General features: G+C 54.7%; 7 protein-coding genes across 7 annotated transcripts; 4 read left to right on the forward strand and 3 right to left on the reverse strand.

Annotated features, from left to right (window-relative positions):
* Positions 1-279: 279 nt before the first annotated feature.
* On the forward strand, positions 280-1163 carry BZA70DRAFT_202550 (uncharacterized protein). Its single transcript, XM_064910139.1, has one exon. The coding sequence runs from the start codon at positions 444-446 to the stop codon at positions 984-986; it is 543 nt and encodes a 180-aa protein (XP_064767178.1). The 5' UTR covers positions 280-443; the 3' UTR covers positions 987-1163.
* A 1484-nt stretch (positions 1164-2647) lies between these two features.
* BZA70DRAFT_240081 (armadillo-type protein) lies at positions 2648-4229 on the forward strand (the record flags this gene model as incomplete). Its single annotated transcript, XM_064910493.1, has 3 exons — positions 2648-2912; positions 2962-3128; positions 3186-4229. The coding sequence occupies 3 exons, from the start codon at positions 2648-2650 to the stop codon at positions 4227-4229; spliced, it is 1476 nt and encodes a 491-aa protein (XP_064767179.1).
* Positions 4230-6965: 2736 nt separating this feature from the next.
* Positions 6966-7493, reverse strand: BZA70DRAFT_290693 (uncharacterized protein; the record flags this gene model as incomplete). The annotated part of the gene is made up of 1 exon (XM_064914234.1): positions 6966-7493. The coding sequence occupies one exon, from the start codon at positions 7491-7493 to the stop codon at positions 6966-6968; it is 528 nt and encodes a 175-aa protein (XP_064767180.1).
* Positions 7494-8782: 1289 nt separating this feature from the next.
* BZA70DRAFT_290694 (general substrate transporter) lies at positions 8783-10489 on the forward strand (the record flags this gene model as incomplete). Its single annotated transcript, XM_064914235.1, has 3 exons — positions 8783-9000; positions 9081-9137; positions 9196-10489. The coding sequence occupies 3 exons, from the start codon at positions 8783-8785 to the stop codon at positions 10487-10489; spliced, it is 1569 nt and encodes a 522-aa protein (XP_064767181.1).
* Positions 10490-10618: 129 nt separating this feature from the next.
* Positions 10619-13191, reverse strand: BZA70DRAFT_202657 (ATP synthase regulation protein NCA2-domain-containing protein). Its single transcript, XM_064910141.1, has 3 exons — positions 12656-13191; positions 12409-12607; positions 10619-12354 (listed from the first exon to the last, which is right to left on the reverse strand). Exons 1-3 carry the CDS (start codon positions 13004-13006, stop codon positions 10748-10750), a joined length of 2157 nt encoding a protein of 718 aa, XP_064767182.1. The 5' UTR covers positions 13007-13191; the 3' UTR covers positions 10619-10747.
* A 1-nt stretch (position 13192) lies between these two features.
* BZA70DRAFT_202570 (uncharacterized protein) lies at positions 13193-15058 on the reverse strand. The gene is made up of 2 exons (XM_064910140.1): positions 13812-15058; positions 13193-13743 (listed from the first exon to the last, which is right to left on the reverse strand). The coding sequence occupies exons 1-2, from the start codon at positions 14960-14962 to the stop codon at positions 13311-13313; spliced, it is 1584 nt and encodes a 527-aa protein (XP_064767183.1). The 5' UTR covers positions 14963-15058; the 3' UTR covers positions 13193-13310.
* A 24-nt stretch (positions 15059-15082) lies between these two features.
* On the forward strand, positions 15083-16864 carry BZA70DRAFT_281599 (uncharacterized protein). The gene is made up of 4 exons (XM_064913143.1): positions 15083-15352; positions 15420-15467; positions 15534-15790; positions 15850-16864. The coding sequence occupies exons 1-4, from the start codon at positions 15273-15275 to the stop codon at positions 16857-16859; spliced, it is 1395 nt and encodes a 464-aa protein (XP_064767184.1). The 5' UTR covers positions 15083-15272; the 3' UTR covers positions 16860-16864.

A 16864-nucleotide genomic window follows, 5' to 3' on the forward strand; every position in this document is an offset into this window, starting at 1 on the left:
CTTCCTTCTACTCCTCTTCTCTCCTCTGCTCCTCTTCACTGCCTCCATCTCCCTCTCCTCTCTTCTTCTCCCCCAAGCGGGTCCTTTGTACACTAGTCCGGTAGGTCCCATCATCCTCCCTCCTCCTCCTCTCCCTCTCCCTCTCCCTCTCCCTCCGCCCCTCCGCCTCTCCACCCCCGGCTCCCTCACCCCCCATCCCCCTCCTGCTCTCAATCATCTCCTTCTTCTCTCCTTCCATCTCCCTCACCCGCCCTCTTTCCCGCTTCTTCCCCCCTCCCCCCTCGTCCGCCAATCCCCCCTCTAATCAGCATTCCGCACTACTCACACTCACACTCACTCACTCACTCACTCACTCACTCTCCGCCTTCGCCGATTCTCCTCCTCCACCACCTCTCCTGCCTCTCCCGCTCCCTTCACTAACTCCCCCTCTAGTCCACCGGTTGATGGCTTTTTCTGCCCACTCTACCTCGAATCTGCTGTCTTCTACCCCTTCAAGACTCTCGCAGTCCTCTCCCGCCCCTCCCTCCTCGCTCTCGTTCAGCGCCTCCTCATCATCGCCTCCCCTACCACCCTCCCCCTCCTCCTCCTCCTCCTCAATCCCGCCCTCCCGCAGCCCGCTCGCTGCAGCCGCCCCCGTCCCTTCCTCTTCCTCCTCCCATCAGCTGCGCTTCTCGCACACCCGCGGGCCTTCCTCCTCCTCCGCAATCCTTCCGTCCCCCTCTTCCGCCTCCTCGAGCCCTTTCCTGCGCTCCTCCGAGTCCTCCGCCAGCAGACTCGCGTCCTCGCCTTCGTCTCTCGCCGCTCTCGCAGCCCTCTCGGCTCCTTCCTCCTCCTCTTCCCCGCCCTTGCCAACACTCTCCGCCGCGCCTTCCGCTGCCATCCTCTCCCGCCCGGCTTCCACCCTCATGGCCGATTCAACCCTCGCAAAGTCGCAGCTCGGCATTTATGACGGCGCCGTATGTTCCCCTATCGTCCTGCTCTTTTAACGTCATTGATTTACTTTTGCTTTAATGATTTGTCTATCTTTATTTGTGTTTTATTTGCTTGTGTTGTTGTTCTCCATTCTTCTGCATTCCTCCTCTGTCTTTCGTTGTTCTCTCTCTGGAATTTCCTCCGCTGCATGGCCGCAGTAATGCACTAGTCAGCACAGGTGACGCCGCCTCTCGGCTACGTCCTTCCACCCATTCTCCTAATTACCCTTTGTCTTTCTTCTTCATATTTTTTCTTTCTCTTTTTGTTCTTGTTATTTTCTTTTCTTTTTCTTTTATTCACTTCATAACTCCTCATGACCCTCGCTAACTCCCTATAGCTCGAACAAAAGCGCCAAGAGCACGAACTCATGCGTCTAGAGCACATCCGTCGCTTCGAGCACGAAATGCATCTCCTTGCCGAGCAACAACGCAAAGACGAGCAAATGCTCCTCCAGATGGCCGCCGTCAGTTCCGCTGAGCAAGACACCACCAACGGCGCAAACACCGCCACCACAATCTCAGAGCCAAACACCCCGCCGGACTTTCGCGACGCAATCCCCACCCCGGGCGCAACCTCCATGCCCGGCGACAGAATACGCTCAAACACAGTCCCCGTCGGCGTCTTTGTGACTCCCAACGGACCATCCCGTCTCTCCGGCCAGCAGCTCATGACGCCACCCGACGACGTCCTGCCTCGGACGCGCACGCTCACTTCGACTTCCATCGGCCCCTCGCGCCGGCTCTCCAACGATGATCCGATGATGTACTCTGCGCAGCTCTCGCAGGCCGACGTCGACTCGGCTTCCTTCGGTCTCGGCCAGATTAATACGGCAAAGTTCCTCTTTGGCGACGACTCCTCGTCCTCGCCCTCCGTCTCGGTCGCTTCCTCTTCCGCCGGCCTTAACGCGCTCAAGTTCAACACCACCGACGACAAGTTCCCGATCTTGATCCGCCGCGAGAGCCTCAACCAGCAGCCGCAGCAGCAGCCGCAGCAGTCTCCGCTACAGTCCATGCAGCCCACGCAATCGCACCGCCAGACTGCCCATCATCAACTGCCGCAGCAGCACCAGCACGCACACCCTGCCGCCGCCAACCAGCAGTGGTCGTTCTCGAACCGCAACCGCGGCGCGCATCACCAGAGCCTGTCGGGAATCCAGTACGATCCCTCGGCTGACAAGCCCGACGATGTCTGGGCCAAGCAGCGCTACAGCGAGTCTTCCTCGCACTCCCGGCAGCCGTCGCAGCGCTCGCTCTCGGACTACGAGCGACGCGAGCCTGCGTTCCCTCAGTCCATCAGCCCGCTGCCGACTGCCTTTGGCGGTCAGAGCGCTCAGGCCGGTGGGGCGCTTGAGCAGCACCCCTCGGGACCCGCAGCGTCATCCTACACCTATGGCGCGCCGCCGATGAACCACCACCAGCCGCCGGTGTTCCACCCGCAGCAGCAGCAGCACGGCTTCTCTTACCCTCCCCACCCGCCTCATCTTTACGGCAACGCCCACGCGCTCGAGAACATGTACCCGAGCGGTCCGTCGCCTGTGCACGGCCAGCACCACTCGCAGTCCCGCTCTGGTCCCGGCCGGGTCGTGCCTCCGCCGCCGTCGCAGCAGCAGCCACCGCATCACCAGCAGCCGCCGCTTCCTCACCAACCGCACCCGCAGCACGGCCAGCACCACATGATGCACCGCGCGCAGTCGTCGTCCGTGAGCCTGCCGAACGCGGCGGCGGTGTCGGCTGTCGCGGCCGGAAACCGTCGCCAGAGCGACCAGGACGTGAACCGGTTCGCGAACGTGATGCTCGAGAGCTTGGTGAATGAGATTTACTCGCTGTGTAAGGATCAGCATGGGTGCCGGTACTTGCAGAAGAAGCTCGAGGAGCGGAACCCGACTTATTTGAATATGATCTTCAACGAGACTTATCCTCATGTTGTTGAGTTGATGATTGGTGAGTCTTACCTCTGGTTCTATATTGAGACTATGCTAACACAAACTAGACCCGTTTGGCAACTATCTCTGCCAGAAGCTGCTGGAGCACGCTAATGACGAGCAGCGCACTGTCTTGGTTGAGACTGCAGCGCCGCAGCTCGTCAAGATTGCGCTCAACCAGCACGGCACTCGTGCGCTTCAGAAGATGATTGAGCACGTTTCCACTCCTGAGCAGGTGCGTGAATTTACTAGTGACTGAACTGAAGACAGCATCGTACTAACACAGTTTTAGGTCCGCTTGATTGTGAATGCTCTGAAGACGAATGTGGTTGAGCTGATTCAGGATTTGAACGGCAACCATGTGATTCAAAAGTGCTTGAACCGTTTGTCGACCGAGGACGCGCAGTTCATTTTTGACGCTGTTTCCGAGAACTGCGTAGCGGTCGGCACCCACCGCCACGGCTGCTGCGTGCTACAGCGCTGCATCGACCACGCGTCCGAGGCGCAGAAGAAGCAGCTCGTGAACGAGATCACGGTGAACGCGTTCACGCTCGTGCAGGACCCGTTTGGCAACTACGTGACGCAGTACGTGCTCGATCTATGCGACTCGACGTACTCGGACCCGCTGATCCGCCGGTTCGCGGGCAACGTGTGCACGCTCTCGGCGCAAAAGTTCAGTTCGAACGTGATTGAGAAGTGCATCCGTATCGCGGAGCCGTCGACGCGCAAGATTCTGATCGAGGAGCTGCTGTCGTCGGTGTTTCTCGAGAAACTGCTGCGGGATTCGTATGCAAACTATGTGATTCAGACGGCGCTGGATTATGCGGATGCGCCGACGCGCGTCGCGCTCGTGGACGTCATCAGGCCGATTTTGCCGTCGATCAGGAATACGCCTTATGGACGACGGATCCAGTCCAAGATCGTGGGATCGGCGGGAAATTCGGCGGCTCCTAGCTCGGCGAACTCGCCGCAGCAGACGTATCAGCAGGCCGGGTTCCGCAGCAGCACTGCGACTCCGCAGCAGTCCTCGCAGCCGCAGCAAGAGCAGCAGCAGCAGCAGTCTCAAAGAGGATCCTCCAGCGGCTCGGCGGCGAACGCCAACACCCTCGCGCGACGCATGCAGGGCCTTGATCTCCAAGACGAGTATGAGTATTCGCAGAGCGCGAGCAGCGGCGGCCACACGCGCCAGCAGACGCACCCGACGCACGGCTCGCCCTCGATGCCAATGAGCGGATTACACGAGAGGCAGTATAGCACGGGCGCGCAGTTTGGGCGGAGCGCTGCTGCGTCGTCGTTTGGCGGGAGCGAGTTTGCGGGGTACGCTCCGCAAATGTAAACACATCTCCATAAGAGGAGATAAGTTTTCTACATACATATCATTATCAGGTCGGGTTTCATACTTGTCACACTCTCTTTGTCATTTTCTCATTCTCATTCTCTCTTTTCTATCTTTGTATATTCAAACAGATGTCTCTTTTGACTTGACGTTTCGTGATATATACAAAGTTATTGTGCATTACACTGTATATTGTTGCCATATTATCAATCTCCTTCTTTTCTGCTTCCATGTGTTTTTATCTCTGTTTTATCATTTCCGCAAATTGTTAACATTACTTATTTATTTTCTATATTATTATATTGCTCTTTTACGATCTATTTGTCAATAGTTCTTCTTCTTGTACTTTTTTGTGTTGTTTGAGTTGTTGTTTCACGACATTCCGTTCCTTTATCTCCTGTGTGCGAAGAAAACACAAAGCAAAAGACCGAAAAAAACAAAAACAAAACAAACAAAACAAATCCTTGTTCTGGTCTTTTGTTTGATTACGACATTTCCTTTTTTCTCTTGTTTCAGTATCTTTGCATATTAGTATATCTTCTTAATCAAATCTATATACTCAACTAGTCTCTTCATATACACAACATATCTCCACACCCACCCACTAATTAGCCCAAAACCTACCCTTTTCACTTTCAGACTAATATAAATTTTGCAGCTCGTCACTATATAAGGTTTATCTTTCAGGAGGTAAGCGTTTATTTGACGTCATTGTGTGCCGCGTTTGTTGCGGCTCAGGGGTAGGGCTGGGTGGGTGGTGTGGTTGGTGGATGTGAGAGAGAGGGGTGGGTGGGTGTGAGAGAGAGAGGGGGTAGGGAGGGAGAGGGAGAGGTGGATGGGGGTGGGGGTGTTGGAGTGGGAGGCAGATTGTGAGGAGGGGTGGTATGCGGAGGGTGAGATGGGAGGAAAGGAGGTTGGCTAACGTGGAGAGGAAGTGAGGGAGGGGAGGGAGGGAGGTCTGTGCAGGTGGGCTGTGCTGTGTTTGAGGTGAGATGCGAGGAGGGGCGGGTGAGGGAAGAGAGAGCGAAAATAAGAGAAGAGAGAGAGAGAGAGCGAGCAATAATTTTGACTGTGAAGAAAATGATGATAAAGAAAGCGATTGACTGACTGAACCGAGATAAAGAAAGCGATTGACTGACTGAACCGATGAGCGGAGGGAATCTGCTTATGATGATCCTACTACGCAGGATAATGCAGTTTCGCGCACGCGCACTCTGTACATTCTCTAATTTTCAAGATAAAAAAGTGAAACAGCGTTTTGAAAAAGAGTGGCCGTTGACACAAGTTAAATCCGTCGTTGACAAGACTCTTGTTCAGGATCAGATATCCACCGACTCGGAGCTAAGGTTGAGATCGAGGGGAATGGTACTTTCGTTCCTTCTCGTTGTGTTTGTAAATAAATCCTAGCTCGTCCTCTTCTCTTTCTAATAGTAATCAAGTATTTTTTTTAACCGCAAGAAAAAAGACGACGAGGAAAGCACAAAGAAGATTCCCAGGCGTTGATTATCTGTGTACATGCTAATCAACACCAAGCCAGGATATGTCACCCGTCGTCAAAATATGTTCGTATATAAGCGAGTCTGCTTTCTCAGATTTTTGTGCTGTATTTTCTTGATTTTGTCTGGGGTTGGAGGATTTTTTGTGTTGTGCGTTGCGTGCTGTGGTTGGGATCTGGAGGGAGTTGGTTGTTTGTTTTGCATACCCGCCGCCTATCATCATATCATCATCACCACCACAAATTGAATACAAAGAACACTCTTCCTCTTCCTTTTGATACTCTACCTCAACATCTTACTCCAACATCCACTTCAACAACTAACTCTCACACCAGCGCACGCGATCAACATCATTGCGCGGCAAATAACGACATCACCCTCAGCCTCACACGTCATCACCACCCCCATCATCCGCCTTCCCTCCCAAACAAGTCCCGCACTGCCCATCCCCGTCTACAACTCTCCTCTGCGCTGTGAATCTGTGAATTACGTGAATCGCACTCTGCTACCTGCTTGAGAAAAGAAAGAGAAAGAAAGACGCGCTGATCTCGGCCGCCGATCTGCTCGCTCTTTTGCCGCTTCTTACTTTTCTTACCTTAACGAATTCTTTTCTTGTTCCGCGACTTATTTTTTAATCTAACTATTTGTTCTTTCTCGGAGGGATATTTGGGGTTCGTTGCCGGTCGGAGATAGTACCGAAATTGAAAAGCCAATTACTTTTCTTGTTCTGATGCTGTTTTGATTTCCACACTGAAACAACCTCAGGCAAAGCTCTCGCACCGACGCATTTTTCTTCCTACATCGTCAGTCTCATGTGGCCTTGAAACAGTGTCTCGTTACTTTAAACACATTTACACATCTATCAAAAAGAAAAGACAGAATCAAACAAAATCCAAAACAGCATGCGTGCGTGCGTGTGCACTTATGCCAACCGACGATCTCTCTCCTTCTCCGGAGAAAAGTCAATTCCTCTTCCCATTTTTTATTTATATTTATTTTAATCATTATTAAAATATCAGTGGCAATTGTGATATCTACGCAGGTTTGATCAAGACCGAGACTCAGGTTTTGATTTTTCTAGACACTAGCTATATCGAATCATACACCAAATAGAATAAAAAAATGTTGTACAGTATACGACACCAGATGCGACATCTGTTCAAACCACACAACACGTAGAAGAAGAAGAGGAAAATGTTTGAGCTACTTTAATTCAATAAAGAGTAGTCAAGATCGCTATTTACAACTCGTATCCGACCATGACGGCGACAAGCGTGCCGACGAGGGCGAGGTAGCCGTTGAGCGCCGATTTTCCGGAGAGCGCGTTGGCGGCCGACGACGACGACGAGGAAGACGAAGAGGACGACGACGACGACGAGGCGGACGATCCGCCGCCGGTGGTCGAGGTCGCGAGGGTGGAGCTGGCGCTGCCGCTGCCGCTGCCGGACTCTGCGGCCGAGGACGAGGAGCCGGACTCGGAGGCACCGGCGGCAGAGGACGAGCCAGATTCGGCGGCAGAAGAGACAGCAGAGGACGAGCCAGATTCGGCGGCGGCGGAGGACGAGCCGGACTCGGACTCAGCGGCAGAGGAGGACTCTGAGTCGTCAGCGGAGGCGCTGGCGGAGGAAGAGGAGTCGCCGGTGACGGAGGCGACGGCGCTGCCTACTGCGGAGGTGGCGCCGCCGAGGGCGGAGGTCGCGTCAGAGAGGATCTGAGCGGAGGCCATGAAGGCGAAGGCGAAGAGGGCAAAGAAGAGAATGAAACGCATGGTGGATGTGTAGAACGAGAGTGTATGAGAGGAGGGGGATGATATCACAGTCTACTGGGGATGGAGGGATGTACAGAGGTGGCGCATGGCTGTGTCTTTATAGAGCACACGGGCGAGCGATCTACAGTCGAATTGACCCGCAAGACCACCCGATGACGCTCGAGGAGGGATAAGAAAAGAAAGTCAGGGCGCGCGTAATATCACGCAAAAGACAGGAAAAAGGAAGTGGCCCGACCCTGGTCTTAACCCAAGAGAGAAGGAAACCGACCAGAAGCGGTGATCAGAGGAGTGATTAAGGTTGGCGGGACAGCTATACTGGGAACCCATATGGCGGCAGTGCTTGACGAAAGAAGAATTGAGTTGTGACGGGATCTGCGGGAGCGATGATGTTCTTTGTGCTGTGAAGAAGACGGTAATAATAGAAACGCGGTGGTGACTCGAGGGAATAAGCTGTGCTGATCACATCCAAACCCACGGCATCCCGCGCCGTCTGCTCTTGTTCCGCCTCGGAGAAAAGTACTCTGACGCAATTGTTATCAAATATATCAAATATATGCGATAATCACTGTCCTTCCTTTTCGAACCTTGAACCTTGAACCCGCCCCCGAGCAGGCTGTCGATGAACTCTTGAGAAGAGCCATATATAATCTGCCTCCTGGTGATGAGCACCGGACAGCTATGACGCAATCTTATTGTGGTGCTTACAGTGTGAGGGGGTTGTGGCTATTTATGCGACATTAAAGACAATAAGTTGTTTCAAGATGGAGATGAGTGGATGTGGAGGAGGAGTGAGTAGATGTGATAATAGTGCGTAGTATAAAATAAGAGAAGAGCAGTAGTAATAGTAGTAGTAGTAGTAGTAGCAGAGTAGAGTAATAGAGAGTAAAGAGTAGAGAATAGCATCTCACCCTCGACTACAATAAACATCCCGAACAATGGCCACGAGCAGCAGCCGAGCAGCAGCCGAGCAGCAGCCTCGTGGTTTTCTTCACTACTTCACTATCTTCACTACTCTCTATCCTCTCTCATCTACTCTTCACTACTATCATCCTCACCAACCACTGCTCTCATCATTATCCCCCAGCCGATCTCATGCAAGATCCAAATCGAGGGCTAGGGCTCTCGCCTACCTGGCAGCTCCGCTCGCTGCTTCCCCGCCGTCCTCGCATCCAAACCACAGACCCGCATCGCGAACCAGAAGAACAACAAACCCCCCCAAAGCACAGCCACCGCTCCTCTTTGGCTGGTCCCGCGCGGCCCTCCATTGCTTCTCCTTCTCTGTCGTCGAAATGGTGCGTCTGCTAAACGTCTACTCCATCTCGGCCTTCGCCGCGCTCGGCGGCGCCCTCTTTGGCTTTGATATCTCGTCCATGTCGGGCGTCCTCGGCACTGATCAGTATAAAGACTACTTCGGCAACCCGCTCGGTACGCGCCAGGGTGGCATCACCTCTGCCATGGCGGGCGGCTCTTTGCTCGGCGCTCTTTCGTCCTCCTATCTCGGCGACAGGTTCGTTTCTACTTTATCTTTAAGCTTATGCATCCGGGGTAGAAAATTTTATAAACATCTACTGACCTCTGTATCCGCAGGTTCTCGCGAAAGATTTCGATCCAGATAGGTGCCGTGCTGTGGATAATAGGCTCAATGTAAGTCTTCTTTTCTTTTTCTTTCCTTTAATGCTACTGCTGACGTCGACAAACCCAGAATCCAAGCCTGCTCGCAAAACGTCGCCATGCTCATCGTCGGCCGCGTAGTCTCCGGTCTCTGCGTCGGCCTCACCTCCTCCGTCGTACCCATCTACCAATCCGAAATTGCGCCCCGCAAGATCCGCGGCCGCGTGGTTTCCCTGCAACAGTTTGCCGTCACCTGGGGAATCCTCATCCAGTACTTTATCCAGTACGGCTTCTCCTTCGTCGGCTCGCAGGCTTCTTTCCGCGCGCCCTGGGCGATCCAGATCTTCCCCGCCGTCATCTTATTCATCGGCCTGATGTGGTTCCCCAAATCGCCTCGCTGGCTAGCGGGTAAAGACCGGTGGGACGAAGCGCTCAATGTCCTTGCCTTTCTGCGCACGCCCGACGGCGACATCAACCACCCGCTCGTGCTGGCAGAGTACAAAGAGATCGAGGACCAGATCCGGTTCGAGCGCGAGGAAGAGTCGAGCAGCTACCGCGAGCTGTTTAGCAAACGCATGCGCAAACGCGCCATCCTCGGCTGCTCGATCCAGATGTGGTCGCAGCTGTGCGGAATCAACGTCATGATGTACTACATCGTCTACATCCTCGAATCCGCCGGCGTCACAAACACTCTCCTCGCCTCCTCGATCCAGTACGTGATCAACATGGTCATGACCATCCCCTCCATCCTCTGGACCGACCGCTGGGGCCGCCGCCCGACCCTCCTCCTCGGCGCCTTCTCCATGGCGGTCTGGCTCTTCATCATCGGCGGCCTGCTCTACCACTTTGGCTCCGTCAACCCGCACGCAGACGAATCCTCCTACACCTGGTACGTCATCGGCCACAAATCCGCCACCCGCGCAATCCAAGCCTGCGCATACCTCACCGTCGCCTCCTTCGCCATCTCCTGGGGCCCGATCTCGTGGATGTACCCGCCCGAGATCATGCCGCTCCGCATCCGCGCAAAGGCCGTCTCGCTCTCCAGCGCGGCCAACTGGGCCACAAACTTCGCCCTCGGCCTCGCCGTCCCGCCCGTGCTGCGCGCAATCAAATGGCGCATGTTTTTCATCTTTGCCGCGTTCAACCTCGCAGCGCTCATCCACGTCTGGCTCTTTGCGCCCGAGACTAAACAGCGCACGTTGGAGGAAATGGACGAGGTTTTCGAGCACGGCGATCCGCTATGGAAATCATTCACGGGCGTAAAAGCAAACACCCGTCTCGAAGGCATCGCGCACGCCATCGAGCTGGGGAATCTGAAAATGCACAAGGAGGTTAATGTCGAGATGTATGATGATTTCGAAGGAAGCGGCACGAGCTCCACATAGCTCGTCTGATGTTGTAGGATCAGGTTGTTTCTTTCTTTCTTGTTTTTGGGATCAGTGTTTTTTTGTAATTTTTCATTTCGGCGTTCTCGGAATTGGTCTGTTTTTATTCTCTTTTCTAATTGTAATCTCATCTAATTTTTGTATACTATCGGTTCTAATCTATACCACTTATTTATCAGCCACTTTATATAAAACTGCCGCTGCGATATTTAAACACACATCCAAACACTCTATTTACAAACTACTGCACTAAACAACTCATGCAAAAAACTTGCCATACACCCGCCAAATCCGCCCAATCGTATCCCGCTGCCGTTTAACCCCAAGCTTGATATCCTCCAAATCGCCCAAATCGCGGATCCAATCCGCCCGCAACCCCGCCGGCAGGATCCCAGCGCTGTTGCGAAGCATGTGAACCTCGCACAGCAGCAAGCCCTGATCCATGAACGTCAGCCATGCGCTTTCGAGACCCGCGCCGCTGCCGCCTGCGTCTCCACCGCGACCGTCTCTCCCGCCACGACCGCCGCGGACACTACCGCCGACGCCGGGACCTGCTCCACCTGCTCCTCCGCCGCGGGAGTACGAGGCAGAGCTAACTGTCAGCATGCGCTCGACATTCCCCAACGTACGCGCGACGGCCGCCCGTTGCTCGCTGCGGCTTTTCACGCCTTTGCCGGTGTACACTCGCGCCGCCCACTTTGTGATGAACCACGAGATGACCGAGCTCGGCAGCGCGGCGATGAAGCCAAAGACTAGTTCCTGCGACTTGAGAAGTCGGTCAATGCCTGTGATTGCGACCTCGACGTCGACCTTTGTCTTTTGCATCTGAATCAGCAGCGTGCGGATCAATTCGCCTCGGACCGCGTTCTTGATCGGCGACTTCAACTCCTGCTCATACACCCTCAAAACAGTCGACAAATCACCCTCCCGAACACCATCCTTAATCCCACTAATCTCCGCCGCCGTCACAACCGCCCCGCTACCGCCTCCCGTGTCGACCGCGAAATCGACAACCATCCGCTCAAGCGACTCCATATCGGCCTGCAAACTCTTCCGGCTCACGATCGCGACCTGCGCCGCGTCGTCGTGGCGGATCGTGGAGATTATGTTCTTCACCGGCTCGACGATCCAGTTATACCAGAAATCCATCGTCGTCGCCGCCGCGTCCTGCGCCCACTGCGCGATACTCGCGCGGCGGTTGAATAGGATCCTGAGCGCGGTGCCGCCGAAAGTCACGCTCGCGAGACAGACGGGCCAGTACCGGATCCAAAACTTGGGCTTGCCTGCCTCCTTCAGCGCCTCGCGTTGCGCAACCGCCTGCACGGGCAGAAACTCGTCTGCGATCCGAATCATGCGCTCGGCCATCAGATACGGCGGACGCCGCGGCCGCGCCCGGTCGACTGCTGAAAACACATTCGACTCAAATCCATAATCGCCATCCCCCTCGCCGTCCTCGTCAGCGGTCGTGGTGATAATATTCCGCACCACAGACTCCATCACGTCGACCGCGCGCTCGACCCCGCGGCGCCAGTCCGTATCCACCGAAAGCGTGATCGACTCGCCGACCAAGATGCCGAGTGCGGCAGACTGGATGTTGCGCAGCTGGCGCAGCTTTTGCTGCTTTGTCTGCACTTCCTTGTACACGGTCGACAGCGGCGACATTGCGAGTTTGAAGACCGAGCCTGCGTAGGGAGCGACGCGGGTCAGCGCGCGCAGGTTGCGCGAGAGGCGGCGGCGGCGCGCGAAGGAGGTTTGGAGGGTGCTGATCCAGTCTGAGAGGGAGGTCGTGGCGGAGCTTCTGTGAAGTCGGTTGCGGGCATCGTAGTAGATTTCTTTTGACGCAGAGAAGATCGTGATGGGTGCATCTGCGACAGTTAGTCAAGGTAATAATCGATAGTTCAACAAAGTAGAGGACATACGTTGGATAGAGTAGGTCAGTAATCCACCCGTTTCAGTCAAGACCGAGTCCCAGTAGTAAATATCCTCGGCCAAAGGCAACGTCTGGTTCAGAAACTGCTCAAGCATATGTCCATACAGAATAATCGACCCCGCCGCAACCACGAACCACTCGACCTGTTTCGTGCCATCCGTCACCGAATCCTCAAATCCCTCCCACACCTCCTCATCCTCCTCCTCCTCGTCATCCTCCTCCCCATAAGTCTTCACCCGATCCAACCCCGCCCCTTCCTTTCTCAGCGCCATATACCGCGCCCTGTCCGGCGAATGCTCCAAATACCTCGCCAGCGCCGCTTTCAAGCTCGACACCGACGCCGGCGATCCCCCGGGCCTGATCAGCAACTGATTCAGCACCTCGATCAGCGGCTCCGTGACCTGAAGCGACTGCTTGAGCTCCTCCTCGTCTGCCTGCTGCGCCGCTGTCGACGAGGAGGACGGCGTCGAAGAGCCGGATCGGGGGATCTGCGCGCGCGGGGCGAGGAGGGTGGGGAGCGTGGTCGAGGCTAGCAGTTCGAGCTGCGAGGAGAGCGTGCGGACTTTGTCGTCGACGATCGTGCTCATTGCCTCTTAGTTCTGGGGTGGTCCATAAACTGCGTCTGGCGGATCTATAAAATGCTGCTCTATCGAGTGGGTGAGGTAGAAGATGGAAATGGTTCAAGAAGTGGAGTTTCTCCTAAAGCTGAAGTTAGGAGTAGAGGCATTACGTCATCCGCTGTGGAACACTTACTCTAATCAGCAACTATAACAATCATCTATTCTTACACTAACAAACTAAACCAACAATACCAAAGAAATGACAAATACTCCAGAAAATCATGAATAATGCACAATGATACAGTAATACAGTATTACAAAAAAGAGACGACTACCGCTGATATCGCTGCTTCAATTCCTTCATCAACGGCTTCTCAAACCACTCGTGCACATCATCGATAGTCACGCTGCCTTTCAAAACCGCAGTCGTAGGAATCACCGGCACAGTCGCGTTCCGCCGCTTAAACTGCACCCAAAACTCGTCGCGCGAGGAAGATAATCCTTCTCCTCCTCCACCACCGCCGCCGACGACCACCGCGCACGCAGCGTCGATATCAGCACGTCTGATCTCGCGCGTCGGTCGGAAAAACGACTTATCCGACACGCGGATGCGGCACTCGGTGATTGGGATCGCGGCGGCGATTATTCTGCGCGTGAGCTGCCGCGCGAGACTTTCGAGGACTTCGATTGTCGAGTGCTGGATCGAGAGCTTGTCTGTCTTTTGCTCGACTGACGAGGGGAGATCGTCTTGGTTGTAGTATAGTCTGCGACATTCATATTAGCAAACTAGAAAAAAGATAGAAAGGTCTAGATTGATGGTGGGGGTACATACCGCTTTGATAGCTCGTAGAATTTCTCGACCGAGAGTAGTCTGAACGTAGGCGAGAACAGATCCGCAACCGCATCAAACTCCTTGTCGCCCAGATTCTCGGTTTTGTGCCGATCAAGTAATCCGACACAGTACTCATCCACTCGTCCCGCTATCTTCATGATCTCCACAGGCACCTCTCTCGCGCGCATCAAAGGCTCAAGAAGCGTTCTCTCCTCCGGCCCAAGACCGAGCACATCAGCACCCCGCACGCGCTGTAATCGAACCCACGCCTTCCGATCCCGATCCCTCTCCAACCTCTCGCAATGACTCTCAAGCTTCCGACTCTCTTCATTCTCCATCCGCACCCACTTCCGCGACATCTGCCGTGCAGCCGGCATCTTGCGCACCAACCGATTCCACCGCAATCGCATCCCGTACGCTCGCCGCCGACGCTCGTGCGCGCGCAGGATACCCAGCCCGGACTCGAGGAAGGTGATGTACTCTGCGCACTCGATCGCGGATTTGCTCCCGACGCCGCGCGCGATGCCGGCGGGGTCGTGGCGCGTGCGACGGCCGAGGTAGACGAAGAACCGCTCTTTCTCGGCCGCGGTCCAGCGCGTGCGGGCGTTGATCAGCGACGGACGGGTTATGCGCGAGGAGGAGGGGGAGGAGGAAGTGGGGGAGTCGGTGGAGAGGAAGGATGCGGTGGAGTGGCAGGCGGGATCCATGAATTCTTCAATCTCGTAGTTGAGGTATTGCAGATAATTAGCATTGTAGCCGTCTGTTGTAGGCAGGTCGGCATCAGACCCTCCTTCAAAGCTGTCAGAGTCGGAAGTCGACGAGTCGTCTTGAGAAAGATTTTCTGCAGATGAATCGTCCTCAGTCGCAGGAGATTCAAATCGCGCTTTCCGAGGCTGGATACTATCCACTTCCTCCGCACTCAACCTCTCTTCTTCTTCCTCATCATCCTCATCCTCACTCATCCCCATCGCCTCCTCAACAACCTGCGTATCCACACCCCCTTCCTCCTCATTCTCCTCATCCTCACTACCCACCCCTTCCACAAACCTATACGCGCTCGCAAAGTTATCAGCTACCGACCGCGCACCTCGATAATTGTCGTTCTGAATCCCGTCAGCGTCATCGTCGCCATCGACACTGCCGCGGTCCATATTCTTCCTGCAAAAGACACCGGCTCATATGCTTTTGCTCTTGCGCTCTTTTGAACTCAGCACACACGTTCTCCTTCTCAGTTACTCTCGATTCTCGCTCGTTCGTGCTTGGGTCTGGAGAAAAGCTGGTTCTCGCGTGCGCGCCGAGGAGCGCGAGTTGGGAGTTTGAAAAAATTATCCAGCACGTAAGAGCTTAGTCATGCCCATACGCCCAACCTCTTCCTCGACCACGATCTTGGTGCTGATCTTGCAGAGACACTCGCGATGAACGACATGCGATGACGGCAAAGAAGAGTTTGTCGCGACTGTTATGCATCCCCGGAATCCGTATGCGGAAAAAGAGCCCGATTTTGCGGAGTTGGCGGCGTTTTACCCTGCGCTGAAGCGGTTGTATGTTCTTGGCTGCTGTACTTGGTGGATCTGGAGATGAGCGCTAACGCGAGGGGGATGGGTTTAGTTTGACGAGGAACAGGTCGATTGATTTTCAGAGCCATGAAGCGGTTTGGTGCGCTTTGACTTTGCTTTGCTTTAATTACAATCTACTGCTCGACGCTAACGAATGACTGGCAAGTACACTCACGCAAGCCCTCCTCGCCCGAGACTTCGACCTAACCATCACGCTCTCTCCCGACCGTCTCTGCCCGCGTGTGGCAAACAGGCTAAACTACATCCTCTGGATCCAAGATCTTCTAGACTCTGACCTGTCTCGGGTACCCGGTGCGAAGGCTAGTGACGAGGTGCTTGGTCTGGATATCGGGACTGGCGCGTCGTGTATTTATCCGCTTCTGGGATGCAGATTGCGAAAGAACTGGAGATTTATCGCGTCAGGTACGTTCAACACAGACTACCGATCCACCGCTGTAACCCAAACTAATAGAAAGAAGCAGACATTGACTCATCAGCAATCTCATCCGCCGCCGAAACCGTCGAGCGAAATAATTTCCACTCGCGCATCTCACTCATCAAAACCGACCCCGCCGGTCCCTTTTTCGATATCCTCGACACTTCCTCCTCCTCACCCTCCTCCGAAGCAGCGCCACGGTTCGCATTTACCATGTGCAACCCCCCGTTCTACGCCTCGATCACCGAGCTCACCGCGCTGCGCTCTCTCAAAGCCTCCGCCCCGCACAGCGCGACTGTCGCGTACGAAACCGAGCTCGTGACGCAAGGAGGCGAACTTACCTTCGTCCTACGGATGCTACACGAGAGCATCGCGCTATCACACAAAGACTCCGCGTCGCGAATGACGTGGTACTCGAGCATGTTTGGCAAACTAGACTCGGTGAAGGGATTCGTTGCCGAGCTGAATAACGTCGGCGTGGCGAATTACGTCGTGGCGGAGTTCGTGCAGGGACCGCAGACCAGGCGGTGGGCTGTTGCGTGGAGATTGGGGTTGTACAGAGCGTCTCCAGCGCTGACGAGACCTGGCTTCTCCTGCTCTGAAAATAGCGCAGAGGCAGTCTCCGCCGCATTGAAGAGCTTCCTTCCCCCGTCTACTGGATTTATCATCCCGCTACCGCCGCCCTCGGATCACCCTACCTCACCCGCGATCGTGATCTCCACGATCCGCGATTTTCTCGAGCGCGAATACGGCGCGTCCATGCACCTCTCTATCCCCTCCGCCTCCATCTCTCCATCCATCACCGGCTCCTGCCCGCAAGGAAACATATGGGCGCGAAGTTTCCGGCGTCAAAAGAAGCGGAAACGCGATGACCAGCCAGAGACGCAGAAAGATGAGGACGGCGACAGACTGTTTATGTTTCGTATCCTCGGAGATGAGGAGGATGGGGTGTGTAGGAAGGTTGTGGTGGAGTGGGTTTATGGAGCTGAGGGGGCTGTTTTTGAGAGTTTTTGCGGGATGATGAAGAGGTTGTTGAGTAGCATTCTCTTAGAGTAGATTTG

The sequence above is a fragment of the Myxozyma melibiosi genome (genome assembly GCF_037950935.1).
Source record: "Myxozyma melibiosi strain Phaff 52-87 chromosome Unknown BZA70scaffold_9, whole genome shotgun sequence".
Classification (NCBI taxonomy): domain Eukaryota; kingdom Fungi; phylum Ascomycota; class Lipomycetes; order Lipomycetales; family Lipomycetaceae; genus Myxozyma; species Myxozyma melibiosi.

Excerpts from the sequence above, each read along its gene's own strand:
- BZA70DRAFT_202550 (XM_064910139.1), top strand. The coding sequence starts at position 444 with ATGGCTTTTTCTGCCCACTCTACCTCGAATCTGCTGTCTTCTACCCCT.
- BZA70DRAFT_202657 (XM_064910141.1), bottom strand. The coding sequence starts at position 13,006 with ATGAGCACGATCGTCGACGACAAAGTCCGCACGCTCTCCTCGCAGCTC. Across the intron at positions 12,608-12,655 it reads AAGGGGCGGGGTTGGATCGG|GTGTGGGAGGGATTTGAGGA; the intron begins GTGAAGACTTAT and ends GAGGATGAGGAG. Across the intron at positions 12,355-12,408 it reads ACTGACCTACTCTATCCAAC|ATGCACCCATCACGATCTTC; the intron begins GTATGTCCTCTA and ends TAACTGTCGCAG.
- BZA70DRAFT_202570 (XM_064910140.1), bottom strand. The coding sequence starts at position 14,962 with ATGGACCGCGGCAGTGTCGATGGCGACGATGACGCTGACGGGATTCAG. Across the intron at positions 13,744-13,811 it reads TTCTACGAGCTATCAAAGCG|ACTATACTACAACCAAGACG; the intron begins GTATGTACCCCC and ends TGAATGTCGCAG.
- BZA70DRAFT_281599 (XM_064913143.1), top strand. The coding sequence starts at position 15,273 with ATGCATCCCCGGAATCCGTATGCGGAAAAAGAGCCCGATTTTGCGGAG. Across the intron at positions 15,468-15,533 it reads CAGAGCCATGAAGCGGTTTG|TACACTCACGCAAGCCCTCC; the intron begins GTGCGCTTTGAC and ends ATGACTGGCAAG. Across the intron at positions 15,791-15,849 it reads CTGGAGATTTATCGCGTCAG|ACATTGACTCATCAGCAATC; the intron begins GTACGTTCAACA and ends AGAAAGAAGCAG.